Source organism: Myodes glareolus, chromosome 27 (genome assembly GCF_982192425.1).
Source record: "Myodes glareolus chromosome 27, mMyoGla1.1, whole genome shotgun sequence".
NCBI classification, from domain to species: Eukaryota; Metazoa; Chordata; class Mammalia; order Rodentia; family Cricetidae; genus Myodes; species Myodes glareolus.
In genome coordinates this window covers 26,415,189-26,435,788 of record NC_142052.1, presented here as the reverse complement: position 1 = coordinate 26,435,788, position 20,600 = coordinate 26,415,189, and the positions used below count along the sequence as shown (strand labels likewise).

The window sequence follows — 20,600 nt, the reverse complement described above, 5'->3', positions numbered from 1 at the left end:
GAAATAAATGAGGCAATGATGATTTTAAGAGTTTGACAAGGTGACCTTGGCTCTCAGAGCTCAACCATCTGTCTGAAATAGGCTAAGATTTGTAGGCAACATACTTACCAACATGGAGCTGATACTGACTGACTGCTACGTCCAGGCTAGCATAGGCTAGTGGTAGGGATGTGGACTGGAGTCTCTAACCGTTCAGGAAAGATGGGTGTCACAACTTGACATGAGCCAGACAGAGCTGGAAAGAGGAGAAAGGATTGACCTGAAGGCAGCACGGTCTGGTGGGAAATAATCTAAGTCTAGGAAGCATCGGGCCAGGACACAGTGGGGACAGCCCAGTGATGTCTACTGACCACAGACAAAGTCAGTTATTCTGGGGGAGAGGAGAGGGGAAGGGAGGACATGCTGCTGGGTGTCCACTTTGAACCAGGGAAAGCCAGGAGGCTGAAGTCTCTGGCCATGGAACTGATAGTTTTCAGTGCTGGGAGCTGGGGTGTTCACTGGGGTGGGAGAATGGTGGAACTGAGAGTGACCTGGGACTCCAGTCCGCATGGAGGAATCATCTAGAAAAGGCTCACCTGTGAGCCTTTCTGATTATATTAATTGATATGGAGAGTCCCAACTCTTTTTTATACATTTTTATTGATATTTATTGAACTCCACATTTTTCTCTGCTCCCCTCCCTGCCTCTCCCCTCCCTTCAATCCTCCCCCAAGGTCCCCATGCTTCGAATTTACTCAGGAGATCTTGTCTTTTTCTACTTTCTACTTCCCATGTATATTAGATCTATGTAAGTCTCTCTTAGTGTCCTCTTTGTTGTCTAAATTCTCTGGGATTATGGTTTGTAGGCTGGCTTTGTTTTATGTTTAAAAATCACCTATGAGTGAGTACATGTGATAATTGTCTATGTCTGGCTTACCTCACTCAATGTTTTCTAGCTCCATCCATTTTCCTGCAATATTTAAGCTGTCATTTTTTTCTGCTGTGTAGTACTCCATTGTGTAAATGTGCCACATTTTCTTTATCCGTTCTTCGATCTAGGGGCATTTAGGTTTCCAGATTCTGGCTATGACAAACAAAGCTGCCATGAACATAGATGATCACATGTCCTTGTGGCATAATTGAGCATCCTTTGGATATATACCCAAAAGTAGTATTACTGGGTCTTGAGGAAGGTTGTTTCCTAATTTTCTGAGAAATCGCCACACTGACATCAAAGTTGTGCCAGCTTGCATTCCCACCAGCAATGCAGAAGTGTTCCCTTTTCCCCACAACCTCTCCAGCGGGCAGGGCTGTTCTCCAGGCTTTGGTCCTAGACTGCATAGGAGGGGGAACTCTAGTGGAGCACAAGCAAGCTTAAATGCATGCACTTATTTCTCTCTACTCTTGACCGTGGATATGGATGAGTGACCGCTTTGCATTTGTCCCTTGACTTCACTCTGATAACTCAGTGTAACCCGGAAGTGTAAGTGTCATCTGCACAATGGCAAAGAAAGTAGAAGAGCTTTGTTCCGGATCATCCACTGACACCCAGGGGTAACAGGTGACAGACGTCTGATGGTTCTCTTAGTCTGACAGTATCTTTAAGCTTTGACTCCCAACTGGTGCGCTGTGGCACCCAGGGTACACGGCCTAAGGAGTTCTGAACCCCCAGATCCTGATTTTCTGGTAAACAACTTGTAATGCTTGCAGCTGCTCTGAGCACAAGACCCTCAGGAGTTCCTGATGGGAGGGGAGTGGTTTCTGGTGGGTTTGGCTGGGTCGTGGCTATCAGTTAAGGATCCCTATATAAGCTGTCCCTGGACAATAAAGGGGGACATTCTGGCATCAAGGATGACCCATGTCTCTGTGTGTCTTTGTGTATTTCAATCTCCAGCCCCTTGCCCAGTTCACGAACTGTATGGTAGCGCATGGAGCGCAGATGGACGTGGTGTGCCGCACTGAGGGATGTCTGTCAGCGCATGGCACGTGTCAGGTGACAGCAAGGAGGAGCTTTCAGAGGCCCTGAGCCTCCTCCAGGAGTGACCTTCCAAGGAGAAGCAGTTATGAAAGGAAAACCTGCAAGCCTCTTCCGGCTGCTCTCACCGCCATTCCACTGAGGGAACTTGTTCCCAGCCCCCTTGATCCTGGAGCCACCAACTTCTTAGAGTCCCTGTCACTTCTCAGTATGCAGAACAGGAAGGAAGTAGTCTCTGACAAAGCAGGCAGGAGTACTGGTTTGCTGCAGCCAGCGCAGCCTGGATAGCCAAGACTGGAGAGGGGTGCCAGGACTGGGACACAGAGGCTTCTTTTCAGGTGGAAGAACAGCAACCTTTATTCTGCCCAGCAACCTTTTATACCTCTACTGCTTCTGTGGAGACCCACCGGCCAGAAGGAACACAAACATCCTTGTCCATTACAGACCACAAGGAAGTTCCCCTGCCGGTCAGGGGGAGTGAGGGCAGCTGGATCACAACACTGGTTGGTTCTGCCAACCTGACACAAGTGAGACACAGAGGGAGGGGAAACTCGATAAGAAATTGCCTCCATCACTTTGTCCTGTGATCATGTCCATGGACTACTTCCTTCATCACTGATGAGGCTCTACCAGCCCGCTGTTGGGGGGAGGGGCAGCCCTGAGAGGTGGTCCTATTTCATATGAGAAAGCAAGCTGAGCAAGCTACCTTTACCCCAGGGCTCTTGCCTCTGCCCTGCTTGAGTCCTTACCCTGACTTTCTTCAGTGGTGGGCCTTGATTGGGATATACAAGCTAAATAAACCCTTTCCTCCCTAAGATGCTGTTGGTCATGGTGGGGGACAGCAAGCACATGAATGCTGGTCCCACTGCCATGGAGTGCCCTAGTCCCTTCCTTCAGGAGGAGGAGGTGTGCTCACGATTGGGAGGATGAGTCAGGACAGAGTGGACATTTTACTTTGGTCTCTCAGTTCCCACCACTCCTTATGAACTAGTTGATGTTTGTCTCAAAGACAGCAAGAGATTAAAATCTGGTTCAGAGGCAAGATCCCGTCCCCAAAATAGAGACTCTCAAGAACATGAGATAGGATTGACTGGAGATGGTTCGAGAAGCAGATGAGAGGGAGCAACCGTGGTCTACAGCTGCCCTGATAGTCCCTGGTCAATCAACACTCAGGATCACAAGAGAATCAGATTTCCTCTCTATAAGGAGCTGAGTCACCACAGTGGTTGCCCAGGGCGCCATGAGATGAACAGGTACAAAAACAGCCTAGAGCCCTCTTTTTCCAGCTACCACTGCTTCCTAAAGAAGAAAATAACTCCACGCCCAAGAGACCCCAGGGGGGCTGCCTTCTATTTTCTGGACATTCACACTTAAAGTTCCTTGTTCCATCACACCGGAAGCAAGCCCCTGGGCCAGGACTAGGACTAACAAGTTCAGGATAGTGACCAAGAGCTCCCCATGCCCGTGCCCTTTATTCCCCCAAGAATAGAAGACTGAAAACATGGCCTTCACAGAATCTGCTAATGACTCTGTCCCTTGTAGGATACCTGTTCAAACTGCACCTCATCCTTAAAGGGCCAGACACAGTTTGAGGTCCTCAGGATGCAGTTACAAAGGCCACTGCCACTGTGCTGGTTGGAATCTCTAAACGAGTAAGCATCTGCCTGTCTCTTTGATCCACTGAAGCAGAAGCTGGAGGACGCCAGTTGCATTTTCATAAGTAGGGGAAAGCTGCCTGTGGCCCAACATGGAGACAATCGCTGTAGGCTACCGCCTGCTGCGATTGGTCCATTTCTTGCTCTGACCTCACAAACAGCCACTGAGATGGAAGAATGAGTGGCCTGCATATAAGGCTGTAGCCTGGGCTGCATCTCTGTCCCAACAGACCAGGGAGCTGATTTCGGTGACCTGTGGGACTCCTTCATTGGTATCTTAATTGGAGTTGTTAATTTGATCTTTGGCACAACCTTTCTGGACAGGAGGCCAGCAAACACCAAGCCTCATGGCCCGCCTCCCCCGAAACGGGGGCCTAAACAGGCAATACAAAATGCTGTACACCATCGGCAAGGGTGGATTTGGCTCTGTACAACTGGCCCTCCATCGCCTCACAGGTATGCCCGTCGCAATTAAGGTTGTAGAAAATCTGAAGAAACACCTGCACCTCGTAATATCAGAGATAGCAGCACTGGAAACCGTGCAACATCCACACATCATTCGCCTCTTCCAGGTTTTAACGACCACAAAATACTGCTACATAATTACTGAATATGCATCGGAAGGCAATCTGTACGAACTGGTCAAAGAAGAAGGCAGGCTGCAGGAGGACCGGGCACAGATAATATTCGGGCAGCTCGTGTCAGCCATAAAGTGCTGCCATGACCATGATATCGTCCACCGAGACCTGAAGCCCCACAACATCCTGCTGGATGCACAGAGAAATGTGAAGCTGGGAGACTTTGGCCTGGCTATCAGATGCAGAGCTGGCGCTGTGCTGCAGGGGCGCTGTGGGACCAAGAGCTACAATGCCCCGGAACTGGTTCTGGGGGAAGGTTACGATGGGAGGAAGGCAGACATGTGGAGTCTGGGTGTGTTGCTCTATTTTATCACCACTGGGCACCACCCCTTCAGAGGAAGCACCCTGGAAGAGACCGAAAAGAACATCACCAGTGGCGTGTATGACATCCCAGCTCACATCTCTGGGCAACTTGAAAATCTCATACACCAAATTTTAACAGTTGCCCCAGAGAAGAGGCCCTCCATTGAAGACCTTCAGAATCATCCATGGGTCGAGAACCCTAAAGAAAAAATCTCTAGTGACCGCTACCCAGATCCTAAAATTATTGACAAGCTGTTTGACCATGGGTTTGCTGCCAACGAGATCTTTGATTCACTGCAGAAGCGGAAATATGATGAGATAATGGGGACATACCTGATACTAGAAGAACAGCTACACCAGGGGCTTGACTCCCCCTCAGTCACTATGGTAGACCCTGACCCTGCACCTCCACCATCTCCGGTACTTCCTTTAACATCTGGACATTACCTAAAAAGAAGAGCCAGTGAGCCCACCTTTGGCCTTTTCCACACCAAGCCTTCACAGCAGCACCTGCCTGATGTCCCGACACTATCAGGGCAGAAGATGACCAGAAGTGCCTCCATGCCTCTGTGCTGTCCCCAGAAAAGCCCCATTTCTAGCTCTGCCTCACTGACCAAGGCTGCATCTGCCCCATGTTCCTGCAGCAGCAGGTTAGAAGAAGAAATGCCCCTCCCACCTGGACCTGACTCTAACATGGAGAAATCATGCCCCCCTCAGAACATCGGGTGCTTCAGGGGACTGTGCAGGAGAATCAGAGCTTGCCTCTCAAGGTTGTGTTGCTTCCCAAGGGCTTCAAATTCACAAACCCAATGAGTGTTCAACACAAAGTGGCTCCCTTGAAAGAGTCAGGAGGCAGATGCAGTGAGGAATTGGTCAAGTAAGTAAGAGATGATGCATATGTATTTTATATTTAATTTTCACCATGTATTTTTCCTTTGAAAAATCAAAACTGTGTATGTTTGTGGTATCCCACAGGTTGTTCAGATGTCTACACAATCTGGATTGAAACCTGGAACTTAGCATACCTCCTCAGGAAAAAAATCCTCCAGGTGGTATCTGATGCAGCTGAACTAGCAGTAGGCAGCAAAACTGGGATCAGTAATGGGACAGGGAATGTGGATCTGTTGTCCATAGGGAACAGATGTCCAGACTGGAAGACTCTGCTTAGGGATCCAGTGACTGGCAAAGTGACAATGGTCAATCCACAAAGGGGCCAATCCAATGTCTCCCTACAGTTCCTCTGCACAGGCAGAGAGAGTGTGCTGAGCTCACAAGGCCTGACATCACAGTGTCAAGGCCAACATGGTGGGGGGACGAGCTGGATACTCAGTTCCTGTGTGCCCTGCAAGCCCAGTCTAGAGCAAATGTTTGCAGGGCCAGAGACCTCTCCACAGCAGCATTCTGGGAGCATGCCCTTAAGAGACAGAGTTACCTACTAAGCATTTATCCCTTTTCCAACCCTAAGTCTTCCAAATCTGAGAAGTCTGGATGAGGGATTTGTCAGAAGGGTCATGACCTATGTCCCTGCGGTATCATGGATTTATTTCCTAGTTGTTAGGTCTCCAATTACAAAAAAAAAAAAAAGTGGATTATTGTAGATGAAGCTCATGCATGACTGTAACAGAACTCAGCCGGAAGCACGAAGTAAAATTTCCTGACCTGAGCAAGGGATGGAGAAGGGAGAGGATGCTGTTGTGCGTGGGGAACAAATGTCAACATGGAATCTAATGTGATGATCTGGTGCCTGGCAGACGGACTGTGGTCAAGGCTAAAGGGGTCACTTCGAGGTCTCCCAGCAGTTCAGATAAACAGATGGAGGTGCTTATAGCTAAGAGTGGGGCGTCAGGCAGGTCTGGACAGCAACATCTGAGGATGAGAGTTTGGATGCTTAGTATCTCAGGCAGCATGCCCAGTCTATGGACACCGACCAACACAGGAAGGTGATAGATTGCAGTGCCACAGGACTCTTCATGGGGAACTAATTCCATTTTCCAGTACAGAGGGTGCTGTGATAGCCATCCTAAGCCCCTGATGAACAGGAAGACGGTCTGCGAGAATGACTTCAAGCCCTCCATCCAAAGACCATAACAATAGTCTTCTCATAGGACACCAATGGAGCCCTTTTTTCTCTCCCTTCTTTCATGCATTGTCCATAAGACAATTCCTCCCCATGGTCAACTAACCCTCTTCCAGATGATGGGAGAACCAGTTAGAGAGGGGATCGGGGCATCTCTGTCCTCGTATGTCTGCATGAACGATCAGGATGTGGGCAGTCTCTGGAGGGCCTTGCCATTGAAGGATGACCTGAGCTGGGGCGTTGTCACCTTCTAACACAGAAGACCTTGTGTCTACACACAGTGTTGTTGACAAAGCTATTCTGTTCTTTGAGATGAAATGCTGATTCACCTGGCTCCACGTAAACACACCCCAGTCTGCCCTTCCGGGTTCTACTGTCACTATGGTGACACTAAGACAAGAAAGATTTGACAGTAGGAAGTTGGAAGGGAAGACATTGTGAGGCGCAGCTGCAATGGAGAAGAAGACAGTGAAAACACTAATCCCCTCTTCAGACCCGCGTTCTTCACTGGTGTCCTCGTAGTGACAGCTCTGTCACCAAGAAGGTGACATCTTATTCCCTGAACTCCTTCAGCTTTCGTTCCTCGTCTTCTAGACCTGAAGAGCCTGCAGGAGGTCCTCTCCAGACTCTTTAGTGCATGGCCCTATGACCACTGTCCCTGCATGACCTTGGGATTTTGTTCCAGGTGTGGGATGTCAGACAGAGCTGAGCTCATAATTCTAGCCATGCAGCCTGTTCCTCACTCCCTGGGCTGTGCTTGCTCCAGGCCTCCTGGAGCATCTTGGTATCAATCCTCCCCTCCATGGGCCCGACTCCATTCTTACCTCCAAGCAGTAAGAGTGAAGATCATGTGACCACAGCTTCTGGCTGCCTTCGTGCAATGGCGTGAGCTGTTCTTTTGTCAGCTGACATTCAGTAAACATGGCGGTGTGTCAGGCCCTCAGAAGGGGCTGGATGCCAGGATCATTAGTCTGATGGTCAAGCTGCACCAAGGAGCTGGGATGCTGGCAGGGTCCAGGATCATCAGGAAGACCAAGCTGGTGAGGTAAGTGCACATGAATACAGTTAAATAGAGTAAGGGACCTGAGAGGGTTCAGGGTAGTACAGGGTGCAGGAAAAGACTGTCTTGGGTGAAGGTCACAGCTGGGAAGACCCAGGGAGGAAAGAAGGGATGAGATGGATGGTCTTCAGAACAGCCATGTGACGGGCTGCCAGCACTGATGCCTGCTCCTTATGTCTCTCTGTGATAGTGAAGTGTCTGTGGACTTTGAATGCAAATTTCTCATTAACTTTTGACTAAATGGTATTTTCAAGTCTCTCTTGGCTCCCAGGCCCCGAGAGTGTTGATAATTCCAACATGGCCATTGGCCTACACTATGCCCTCCTCTTCTGCTGCTGGTGAGAAAGGCAGAGGAGGGGGCAGAACTGTGGGAAAGATAGGAGCTAGAATCCAGCCTGAGAGGGTGTCAATGGTGGACTCTCAGCACTAAGGGGCCATGTTCCTGCTATGAGGTCCCACCATTCTTCACGTATACCTGTAGGAGTTTCAGATTCAGGGATTCTTCCAGGTCAAATGTGTCACCTGGCAGTCCTCCTAGAACTGGGTCATCCTCAGCCCCTGATTCTTTCTGTCCCACCCAGACACTCAGTCACCTCGAGAAGACCTGTCACTATCCAGGATTCTTCTTTTTAATCTGAAAGTAAGACTCTGAGTAGGGCAGTTGGATGCGCACCCTAAATCCTCTCTACCCTGACCTTCTGTCACGGTCTTCTTTGTAGATGTCACCATCTGTGGGTCTGAACTTCAGCAAAGGAGGCAGACACTGTGAGGCTGCCCTGATGGGGACATTCTGGGCTGGAGTCACATCAAAGAATTGTGCACCAAGGTCCCTATTCCTGGCTGCCAAGGGCAGAATGAACACAAAGTCACACTGTGTCTGTATGCTGTGTGTCAGGACCAATGTCCTGGAACTCCCTAAAATCGTTGCTGTTGCTCCTGCTGCCAAAAGCTTGGTCATGTACTTAAAAACATGAGTTTTCCAGCTTCAAATGAGGAAATTTCTGTCAGAGAAGACAGTGCCTAGAGTTGACATGGAAGACCAGGTGAGGGAGATGGGAAGGTCCCATGAAGTGTACTTACCCCAAATCCCCAGGTTCCTTCTGGCCCTGCCCCAAACTAATGGTAGTTCTTGGAAAAAGAAGACCCCCCCCCCCGGTACTGACTGGGATCCCTGAGTCCCTGAGTGGCATGTCTCCTGCAGGGACCTTTCAGATCCCTCTGGTTGGACCTGTTCTTCATTCTTTGAACATGGGGGTGTGTTTGCGGTGTGGGGTCATGAACTCTTCAACCTGAAGCCTCCCACACTCATCCTCAGTTTGCAGAGCTGCCTTCCTCTTCATTAAAGTGATCCCTGCAGTGTTTAACTTGCAGGTCCCGGCTGCCTTCTCCATAGATGTTTTGTGTGGGAAACAGGGAACCCACTGATACAGTGCATTGAGCAGCCGGACGTCCCTGATGCCAAGAACCTGCACCAGACAGGGCACCTGGATCTCTCTGTCTCTCACCAGTGAAGACCTCGTGATCATCCATTAGCTTAGAGGACACAGTGTTCTCTGCTTCCATCTTCAGTTACCTTGTCTTCTCTGAACGGCCATTGCCTGCACTCTGTCCGCCGTGACTCCCTGTGTGGATAATCCCTCCCTTTGTCTGGGCCCTCATTTTCTTTCAGGATCTATCTGTTCATTGTCAGGGCTTCAGAAAGGTGTGGGCTTGCTTATGTCCAGGGTTCTTGGGAATCACCGTCCTTCTCATCCTGTGGTTTTCCATCTTCTCACTTCTCCCTCACACTTCCTGGTGCACGTGGCCCCCTGGCAGGCCATGGTCTCTGTGTGCAGGACAGGAGGCCATCATGGCTAAGTCAAATACCCTCATTCTCATCAGCAGCACCATCTCTAGTATAGAGGTAAACATGTGCCGGCCTCTCTCTCCCTCGGCCTGCACTGAGCAGAGTGACATAGGCCATTTCTTTCAATGCCCAGACCTAGAATCCCTCTGAAGATGGGACTTGGCAAAGGGCCACTTGGGCAGACGTCCTGTCTTTTCAGATCACTGGCTATTTTTTAAGTGGGAGAAATCTGGGGATCCGTGCTCTTCACCCGTGCTTCAGTCAGGGTGCTGGGGACAAGTTCCCTCAGTGGAATGGCGGGGAGAGCAGCAAGAAGAGGCTCACGGGCTTTCCTCTCATAACTGCTTCTCCTTGGAAGGTCACTCCTGGAGGAGGCTCAGGGCCTCTGAAAGCTCCTCCTTGCTTTGCGCCATGCACTGACAGGCATCCCTTAGCTCTTGTCGGAACACCTTAGGCAGTGTACCCTGGGTACAAAAGACCACCAGTGGGGAGCCAAGCTCAAAGAAGATATTGTTGAGCTAAGAAAACCATCAGATCTGTCACCTGGTATCCCTGGGATGCCAGTGTGATGATCTAGAACAAAACTGTTCTATGGTCATTTGCACTATGTTCACTATGTAACTTCCAGGTTCCACTGCGTTATCACAGTGAAGTCAAAGGGACATATACAAAGCGGCTACTCATCCATGTCCATGGTCAAGAGCAGAGAGAAATAAATGCATGCATTTAAGCTTGCTTGCATTCTACTAGAGTTCTTCCCTCCTATGCAGTCTAGGACCGAAGCCTACAGAATGGCATCGCCCTAAAGAGTTGGGTCTCTCCATATTAGTTATGATAATCAAATACCTCTGCAGGCATGCTCACTGGTGAGCCTTTTCGCGATGATCCCTCAGTGCAGTCACTCTTAGCTGCACCATTGCTCCCAGTGAGCACCCCGGCTCCCAGCACTGAAAACCATCAGTTCCATGGCCAGAGGTTTCAGCCTCCTGGCTTTCCCTGGATCAAAGGACCCAGCAGCATGTCCTCCCTTCCCTTCTCCTCTCCCCCAGAATAACTGACTTTGTCTGTGGTCAGCAGACATCACTGGGCTGTCCCCACTGTGTCCTGGCCCGATGCTTCCTAGACTTAGATTATTTCCCACCAGACCGTGCTGCCTTCAGGTCAATCCTTTCTCCTCTTTCCAGCTCTGTCTGGCTCATGTCAAGTTGTGACACCCATCTTTCCTGAACAGTTAGTGACTCCAGTCCACATTCCTACCACTAGCCTATGCTAGCCTGGACGTAGCAGTCAGTCAATATCAGCTCCATGTTGGTAAGTATGTTGCCTACCAACCTTAGCCTATTTCAGACAGATGGTTGAGCTCTGAGAGCCCAGGACACCTTGTCAAACTCTTAAAATCATCATTGCCTCACTTATTTCTCTGTCCCCCGTCTCTGCCTGTCTCTCAGGTCCATCTGTCTGTGTGTGCAGCACCTCTGTGCTATCTGTAGCATGTGGAGGTTGCAGGATAGCCGTATAAACCCATTCTCCCCAACTGCTCTGTACATTGAACTCTGTTGCTTCTTCCTCCAAATGTTTTTGCAGGTGGAGGCCCTGATGGACACGAAGCAATGCCAGCACTTGCTGGAGAAGTCAATGATGGATCTGAGGAGTGGGAGCCTTGGCCCCCAGATGTGCTGCTCTCCTTCCCTGGATGCCAGTCAGGACAACGAGACCATCTCTGTCCCTCAGAATTGTCTTGGTTGTTGTTTTGGGGAACCCTCAACCTCTTGGCTTACTTCTCTGACTTTAGATCTTATTGAATCTTAGTGTCCTAGTCCACTTACCCTTTTCTTTAAGCCTAGTTTATTTTACCAGAACTTTCTCTAGCTGTAACTGTAAGTATGTAACATTTTAGAACTCTGCTAGTCACATTAGCATACTCAGAGCCCTTGCCCCAGGGTGCTCTTGCTCACATGTGAGGAGAGCAAGCCAGGAACTTTAACCCTTACTCAGGGATGAGAATAAACGAGAGCTCAGAGCATGACTTCCACAGTGTGGTCCCTGAGCCCGGAAGCTCCTGACTCCACTGTCTAAGCTCCTTGGTTTATTCTGTATTTGGACCTTTTCCACTCCTTGCTTGGCAGTGTCAACTGACGCTTCAACAAAAACTGCAGTCCTGACAGGCAGGAGCAGGGTTTCCAGTGGGATCTTGACCCATCTTGGTTCTCCTGCCTTTCATTCCTGCCTTCACCAATACATACATGACATCACTCCATAGGTCTCGTCTGTTCCTATGCCCTGCACTCAGTGAGGAGTTTTGAAACAATTATAAAATAAGGAAATACAGGGTCTGGAATCTATGAGAAAGCCTGAATCAGACCCATGAGGCACCGGGAAAACAACAACCTGCTCAGTTCTAAGACTGTGAAGAGATGAAGACAGGTAGAAAGGGGGCTCACCGCAGGAAGTGGGTCAGAGGTCTACCCCCTGTTTGAAGGAATTTTCTGTTTAAAGGGAACACTAACAAATTTTCCTCATTACTGTCTTCTGGAAGACAGGCCAAGGAGCCGCTGTCAGAAAGGCTGGTGGTATGAGCACTCAGATATTCACTCTGGAAAGGAAAGTCAAGCCACGGATTGCCCATCCAAGAGTCTTTTCTCAGAAGATCACCAAGGACATCATTTTTAGATGCAGGTAAGATGGCCAACTTAGAGGCCCTTAGCTTCTGATGCTAATGCACTGGGGCTCTGAATAGCTATGAGGGGAGAGGGCTGAGACTGCAGCTCAGTATGGAGCATGTGCCTCTAAGTGAGGCCCTGGCTCTGTTCTCAGGAGTCACTGTGGGAAAATGTCTATATTCTGGAATAGGGAAGTTCCCCAAGCAGTGTCAGCTCTCAGAAAATGTAGCAGGAGCTTAGTTTGCACAGAAACCCTACCCTTTCCTGAATAGAAACTGAAGAGGGGTTGATTATGGCTGGGAATAGATGCGGTTCATGAAGGAAGGGGCTGAGAGAAGGGAAAATGTGGCCCTGATGTAAAATAAATTAATTTTACACTGCATCTTAAAAATACCCTAAAAGAAGTATCCAGCAGGACCCTTTCCACTAAGGGTGCTGTGATGGAGATGTTGAGAAATGCTTTCTTTGCATATACCTAAGCAGATGGAGAGACCCCAGTTTCTCATCAGACCTCTCTGCTTCCCTTCTGCAGCCTTTCCAGGACCCACTTAGGGATTGTGATCCCAGGTCCACTGGTTAGGGCTAGGAGGGTGGAAAATGGCTGCATATACACAACCCCAACCCTCTTGCTGGAGCTGTCATTTAGTATGGTCACCATGGTCCTTTCTCATCTAGTGCCATCCTGCTGTGGGATAAACATCTCACTAGAATCAAAGGACAATGTTTCTAAACTCTCCCTATTGGAAGGACAGGGTACTTAGTGTGTTCTGGGAAAGGGGTATTGGTGCAAGGAAGAAATCGGATCAACAGGTGGATTGCACTCAAGAACACAGCCCCCATTAGACATACCTACTTCGTTATCTCACTGCCAGCACCTTGGCTTATGGTCCAGACCTCAGTCACTTCTCAGACCTCTCTCCCTCGTGGAACACATCCAGACAGTCACCACGACCAGTGTCCCACCCAATACAGCTCTAAGTGAGTCAGCACTCGCTACACAGGTAGGGTGGGAAGCTTTCCTTTGTAGCCTTGCAGCCATTCTTGGTCTCTTCCGTACACTTTCCTGGTAAACTCAGACCTAGGGGATGTTATCCCAGGATTTCCCTCCCTTGTCAGTCCTCACAGCTTCCAGCACGATGTCCTTTGCATTTTCAGGTGAGCCTACGCACCAGCTCCACCCATCAAACAGAGCAGCTAAACCACACTGCGTTTGTTTCCTGAACTGGTCCATGGCTCACCTCTGCGCTGCTCAGGAGACTTAATGCATCTCTCAATCTTCTGGGGTTCCCTTGGTGAGATGACACTTGGAAGGGGAGCAGAGGTGGAAGGCCCTCTCTTGAGCACCCTAAGGGAGCTTAGCTGTTGATGCACACATGGAGGGAGACCATATCGGGAACTGGCCTTCGTGGAGCCCAATATCTTCTAGGAATGTAAAATGGTAAGACTGGGGTTCCTCCAAAGTGGCTGTATCCCATGTTTTCTCACAGCAGAGAGAGTGTCTTTCTAGATTTTACATGGGAGTTTGCCTTCTCCTATAGTCCTGAGCTGGCTGTCTTACAGCATATGCTGGGAGATGGGAGTGTTCAACAGAAAGCAGCCCACTCCTTCTGGCCCAACAGGGAACCACTGACCGCCTGACTGCCGATTCTTTCTGTTGCCTGGAGATCCCAGATACTTTTGAGTTTATTGGGTGGGGAGCACGTGGGCTAGAGGGCAGCTGAGGTGTCTGAGGCAGAAGTGCCGCCACTTCCTGCTCATCCTGCCCTCCTCCTACCCCTGCTCTCTGCCTTCACAGAATGCTGTGCTGTTCTTCAAGCTTTCCCGGTCTCCCTGGAGAACTCAATCTGCCTGGTCATTAAAACCTCCTGCAGAGCATATGACCTGGACACATGTGAGCTTCCATTATTATCCCTGCATGCTTTTAGTGTTCTGATTGGGTATATGCAAACATTTATGAAGTTCAAGTTCAAACTATGCAGACAAGACACTTTCAGAAAACTGCCAACTCTCTTGTCCCTTGCCATTACGGTCCACTGAGCACCTCTGACAACTTATCTTGTTCCCACGCTTTCCTCCACCTTTCTGGTCTTTGTCAGTTGCTCCTGACACATGTGGACTGGTCGTCCTTTTCCTGTCTCCTGGCAATGACCTGGTTGCGTTTAGTGGGCTGCACACATCATTCTCCTTGGTGCTTGTTAGGAAGACCATTCCACCAGTCCTGTCTGTCTGATGGGCAAGTAGCATTGGCAAGTGACTTGTGAGAAGAGTCCTTGCCCATATGCCATTCCACCAGTCCTGTCTGTCTGATGGGCAAGTAGCACTGGCAAGTGACTTGTGAGAAGAGTCCTTGCCCATATGCAAAGTGGTAGTTATGGGCTGAATCTTCAGGGAAACTCTCAGACCTGGGCCTGAGGGTTTTAAGAGAAACACGGTAAGTTGTTACATGCTAGGGAATTCCCACCTTGTTGTATGCTACTGTGATGTGTTCAAAAATCTGAAGTTCTGGGGCAACTTAAATTTTGAAGTACTCATTTGGTACTGAGAAGCCTGGATACTTTTCCATAGAAGGCTGAATTTAGGACTGGCCAGGCAGAGTTCAAAGAATTCCACGTTCAGGTTTCACACATACCCAGGGCTGAAAGACAAATCTAAAATCCTTGACATTCCCACAGACTGTTAAAACAAGCTACCAGCACTAGATCTCATGAATGGTCATTCACTTGTAGCTAACTTTTCATCAACCTTTCCTTCTAGCGTCCTTTTTGTCTCATGTGCTTGCTACCTCCTGGCAGATGCCATGCTCCCCTCTGCTGATCCCTTGCTCTCCACCAGGTTCTGGGACAGAAGGAAGCCTGGATGCTGCTGCCATGAGCTGTCAGCTGGCATATACGCTGGATAGAAGCGGACTGGTTTGTGGGCTTTTCCTGACATCAAGGTGTCTGTGCATGGTGAGACAGGCCAGGTTCCCACAGTCCTGAATCAGTAGTCATGATGTACCACACTGTTCTACCGTGGAAGGAATGGGATAAGGAAAAGGAGAGCAAGCCTGGTCCAGAGCTGGCTTACTTCTCACTACAGTCTCAGGGCTTCTCAACTCTGCACCATGTTTGCTGTGGTCATAAATGCAGCACAGGTTCACTGTGTTATGAGTGACTGTTCCTGGGCCGGTTGATGAGTTGGGATTGTCCTCACTGGATGCTATTTGTAGACCAATCTGTACTCTATTTTCATACCTGCCTTCAGTCTGACCAATCATATGATTCCTTCCAGATCACATTTCTCCTTTTGTCATCTTCAGTAAACTCATCAACCAGATGCTGGAATTCATGTGCCATCTCTGAGCCCTCATGCCCAGTCCTGACCCACGTGGAGCTCTGTCATCATTGGAGGAATGGGTCCAGGCTGATTCAAGACAAACATCATCTATGCAACTTTATCAAGATGTATTAAGATGATCTCAGCACTTTGGTAAGTAAGTCTAAAAAGTGTTCCTTGCTACTCTTATTGGTTGAAGACGGGGAGAAATCTTCTGAAGTCCTTTTAGGATCTTGGGTACATGTCTCACAGGACATCTCTGGACAGTGGCATGTCTGCAGTGTCTCACCGTTTCTTCATGATGCTCAGGATCATACTGGGACTTGAAGAGGACACAGTACAGGAACACTGTAATCTCTGGTGTATGAATCTGGCATGTACACAGCAGAGCAGGCACTCATGTGAAATAGCATTTGGACATGTTTTCCACTAGGTGGAAGAGGCATTTGTCCACTGTCCTCATCCCTGGATGAATTGACACATGGGTCTCTACCCTTGTGGTTTTCTCTGCCCTTGTGGTTTTGAGCCCCAAGGATGGCAACTTCTGATGCAGGTAGCTCCAGGACCTGCCTGAGTGCTCTTTGCCTGTCTTCTGCAGATGGATAACGCAGGTGATGTTCTCTGTACATGATCCCTGCAATGGCAGCGTGTCACTTCCTCTCCTGGGAGCACCAGGGTTCCTTACATAATCTGCTCACTTACCCCAGTCCTGAAGCACTTCCACTACATGATTACACGCTTACTTAGACTTTACGTGTGTCCATGGGAACAGCCCTGGCTGGATATTTCAATTCTCAGCTCCATTTTACATGCAGTGTAAAAATTCCAGGCCCTCAACACCAGAAACACTCAGGGCTAGGAACCTCTGACTTCACACAAAGTCACCCAGTATGACTCTGGATAGGCAGTATGGCAGAAGTCAACTCTGACATAAAAAGCCTGTTTGACATAGGATACAGAGAAAGAGAGGGGGGAGGAAGCCCACAGTTCCTCTGTCTCAGTGGCCTTCTCTTTTCTGTTTGTCTCTTTGACCAACACTTGAAAGAACCTCTGATTATTCATGCTTTAAAGGGTGGGGGGGTGATCTCAGACTGGAAGGACCACCAAAAAGCTCAAAGATCAGGCTACAGGAACAAGTATAGCAATGATGGTTTTTTTTGTGTGTGTGTGTGTGGATTGGTGGTCCACCACACGGCCTATAGCAAGGACAGGTCGGTCTGTGCTAGGAACAAATCTTGTGCAAGGAATGTTGCTCCCCTCACCTTATACAAGCTCCTATATATTGTTCTGCAGATTCAGCTCTGACACCGAACATCTTAGCCTCAATGATGTCCCCAGGTTAGCATATGGATGGCAGCTGAGAGGCCTGGCTAATGTAAGGATGGATCACATCTTTAGGAAGCATTTGAATAGCGTCTTCAAGGAGGAGAAAGGTGCAAGGAGAAAGGCTCATCAAGTTGCAAGAATAAAGGATCATCAGGCATTCCAGGGTACAGACAGCCTGACTGCCTGCAGTCAGAGGTTACCTCAGACTCCTAGAAGAGGCAGAGAGCTCCTCTCCATAAAGGAGAAGAGCCGGAAGTAGCCCCTTGTTGAAGCTATAGCCTTCCAGGGCTATGACGGCGAAACTTTTAACTCTGTGGACACAAGATTCAGAAGTATTTGTCCAGCCATATACAGTCCTTCTCATATCTCACGTGGCATAACTGCCAGTTAGACCTCGCAAGTGTCGTGTGCTGAGAGTGTCCCACGTGACACACCAGCAAAGGGGGACTTTCTGTCCTTTACAGGGTCTGGAAATAGGCTGGACACACACTCTACATTAAAGCTGCAGTTCTGTACTTTGTGGTTATTTTCCTGGTTCACACTGGTTTCACTGAGAACAAGGAACGGAGCCTGATGTTCCAGAACTCAGTACTGTGAAACTCAGAATTCCACGGCTCAAAACAGCACAGACATCATTATGGGGTGAATCCAAGGACATGTGAGGTGGGAATTATGCAGATCTACAGATCCAGGATGGAGGAACACTTAACCTACAGAGAATCCTGCAGGGATTCCAACATTGTGGTGGCATTAAAGAAAAGGAGCCACACCAGCCTCAGCTGGCCATGTCGTGGACCCTGGGTCATGGTGCTGCCATTGCCATCCTCTCCGGCATCCTCCCCATATGGAGACCAGCAGTGCAGGGTTGCTGAGCAGTCCCAGTGGCTCTAGGGAGGTGTAGTGGGTGGTTCCAGGAGGACGGCCCTCATTCCATTCTCTGGGTTTAGTATGAAATTGAGAAAGTGTGAGGGCTGAGGGAGGGTGAGGGAGAAAAAAATCCAGGCCCAAGTCCAGCTTAGGTCTCACCTTACCATGCTGGAAAGCCTCAACCACCTCTGCATGGAAGGTGGCCAGGTCAGGATGCACCACGGTCACAGCAGCCAGTGCTGGGGTTGACACACTGCACCTGAAGTCTACTGGGATGACGTGGACGGGATGGAAGGACACACTGACTTGAGGTCTACTGGGATGACAGGACAGAAGGACACACTGACCTGAGGTCTACTGGGATGACAGCACCTGGACAAGATAGCACACCATCAGGAACTTACACAGGTCTGGCACAGATGGATTCTCTGGAAGATTGGTTGGCTATACAGGACTGACAGCCCAGGGGAGGTGCAGACCGCACACTGAGGCCATAGAGCAGGCAGCATGACTTGTGTGGACACAACACATCTGGGTGGTAATGGGGATCTCCAGATAGGGGCCCCTTCCACTCTCTGGTGTCACTCCTTCCATTCTAAATCCTGCCCCTGAGAAAGTCCGCCAAAAGTCAGTCCCTACCTGAGGCTGCTCAAGACCACACCTGCAGGCTTTATAAGACCTGGTGGCTATATTTGCCACTGGGATTCCTCTCCTGCCCTCCTTAGGGTCGTCCAGGAGTTTTGTTCTTTTCATTAAACCTGGATTTAATACTTCGGTTTGATTGGCTTATTATTTCAGTGGCAGATATCCAATAATCAGGGATTCAAACCTTATGTACCCAGGTGAGTCAAGTCTTCCAGGGACCATGCAGTGTGGGTGTGTGAAGCTGCCCCTCCTCTATTCCCTCGCTACACTGGACCAAGTTTTGGCTTGGGAAATTACCCATTTCCAAATCAATTGTCTATAAGACCTCTTCTGAAACCCAGGATTCCCTGAAAAGCTGGGGCTTGCTATGGCAGGCCTGACCTGTTTCCAAAGCAAAGATCGTCTTTGGTCTGTGAGTGAAGAGACCTCTTCTCAAAACGCTACCCCCCACTGTCCCTGCTCGATCTCGTTATTTTGTGGGATGCCTCACCCTAGTCTTTGGTCTCTCGCACAGACTTAGAATTGGGCAAAGTTGAGTCAGAAACTGGATCCTCAACCACGGAAAAATTCATCCAAATTGGGGCTGTAAGCCTTAACCAGGATCGGAAACTGAGCTTCACGTTCCTGCCTCCCCCCCCTCTTCTCTTGCTATTTGCTGTCTGTGTCTCTGCCAACCCCACATGTTCCCTGCTCACCCGCTTGCTCATGTCTAACCTCTGTGATTGCCTTTAGCTTTCTCCCTGTCCCCAACGAAGCTATCCCTTCCCTCTGCCTGTTCTCCCACAGTACCATGCTGCAATTCTACCTGCCTGCTCCATCCATACAGAATCTGTTCTTGTTTGATCCTGCTGCTCTCCAAGTGGGCAGGTGCACTTTTGGCTAAGGTCAGAGATGGAGGTCAAAACACTGTCATCATTAGTGAAGGTTACAACGTGAACTGATCCCACAAGGAGACATCAGGTGGGTAAGATAGATTTCTGTATGCTAAATTCTTTCCTGTCCTATAAACAAGGTTTACAAAAGGCAAGATTGAAATCATTGCTGATTTACTGAGATATTAAAGTTGCATCTCTACATTCATGTACAGGGATGTATCTTGCTGAACAGCCAGAGGTTGTAACATAAAAATATTCCCTTGATAACTATTTTAGAAAGATTAAACTGATTACAATGTCACAAACTTGGTTTTGCTTTCTCCAGATTAAGATTATACTCCATGTCTTAAGATCACAGTTAAACACCAGAGACTGAGTTATTCCTATCTGACAACATCTAAACAGTCTGAACATATAAATGCTCTTAATTCTGAGCCTAAACAACATTTGTCCGATTTAGGAATACTTAATGGGCCTTGTTCCCCTGAACCTCAAGCAGCTTTAGAAACCTGAGAATATGGCATTTAATAAAACGCTTTTTATGCTAGAGATGCCAGCGCCTGGCAGCATCCTGCATCTCCTCCAGGAAGATGGGTGGCCACTGCCACCTGGAGGCCTGCCTTAAACGTGGAAATGCCAGCCACAGAGCAAAAAACTGCATTTCGCTTTAACTGCTGCCACGACCCTATCCAGCCTGAACAAGCAAACCAGCAGGGTGTGGACTGTCTGGCCCTGCCATGACAGGTAAGCCAATCTCCCCAAATTCCTGCTCCAAGGAAAAGTCTGTCAGGCCTCCTGGGTTTATCAGTTAATGGCAGGTAATGCTTCTGGGGTTTCTGTCACTAAAGACCATGGAGAGACCTGGGATTGCTACCTAGACAGCTGGAAATGGTCTCACTTCTGCTCATTTACTTGTCCTCAGATCTGATGGTGTTTGAGGACCACCGTAATAACCGACTGGCTAGATTAACAGCTCTCCCAATTCCGAGGCTACAAGCACCTTGGCAGCTCATTGGTATGTTTCCTGTTAAAGGTGACAAGTGTGTCAGACAAGTGTGTCTCATTCACAGACCCGATGGTACAGGATAAACTGGTTTCAGATGTAACTTTGGAGTATTAAAGTTTTAAGGTGGATAAAGTTCTAATAGACTGAAGAGCACCAACTTCAAACACTTTTCAGGAGTCCTTAAGTTTCTGTGGATTTTTTTAACCCAAAGCCGTAGTCTTTTCCTATGAGACCAAGATGTAAATCTGGCTCAGTTGTTTTACAGACACCTATGGATCCTGCACAAGTCCACCCCTCCTGCCTGACTCGTGCCAATGCCAACCCGCAGAGGGTCCTACAGATATGCCAGCCCCTGCAACAGACAAGGACATCA

At 48.9% G+C, this 20,600-nt stretch overlaps 1 protein-coding gene and 1 long non-coding RNA gene across 3 annotated transcripts in view; one reads left to right on the top strand and one right to left on the bottom strand.

Moving 5' to 3' along the window:
- Nucleotides 1-3,934: 3,934 nt before the first annotated feature.
- LOC148117617 (putative sperm motility kinase W) lies at nt 3,935-17,349 on the top strand. The gene is made up of 10 exons (XM_087902453.1): nt 3,935-5,427; nt 5,526-7,672; nt 8,407-8,730; nt 10,718-10,844; nt 11,118-11,957; nt 12,070-12,209; nt 13,989-14,084; nt 15,026-15,141; nt 15,492-15,661; nt 16,802-17,349. The coding sequence occupies exon 1, from the start codon at nt 3,957-3,959 to the stop codon at nt 5,361-5,363; it is 1,407 nt and encodes a 468-aa protein (XP_087758579.1). The 5' UTR covers nt 3,935-3,956; the 3' UTR covers nt 5,364-5,427; nt 5,526-7,672; nt 8,407-8,730; nt 10,718-10,844; nt 11,118-11,957; nt 12,070-12,209; nt 13,989-14,084; nt 15,026-15,141; nt 15,492-15,661; nt 16,802-17,349.
- Nucleotides 4,897-20,600, bottom strand: part of LOC125401237 (uncharacterized) — a 49,770-nt gene continuing 34,066 nt past the window's right edge. Inside the window, exons 6-7 of one of the 2 annotated variants that reach the window (XR_015736867.1) lie at nt 7,452-7,664; nt 4,897-4,997 (exon numbers count right to left, since the gene is read on the bottom strand). This is a non-coding gene — a long non-coding RNA (uncharacterized LOC125401237). Of the gene's footprint in view, nt 4,998-7,451; nt 7,665-17,861; nt 18,074-20,600 lie in introns of those variants that run through there. The other variant, XR_015736868.1, reaches the window with a different exon arrangement.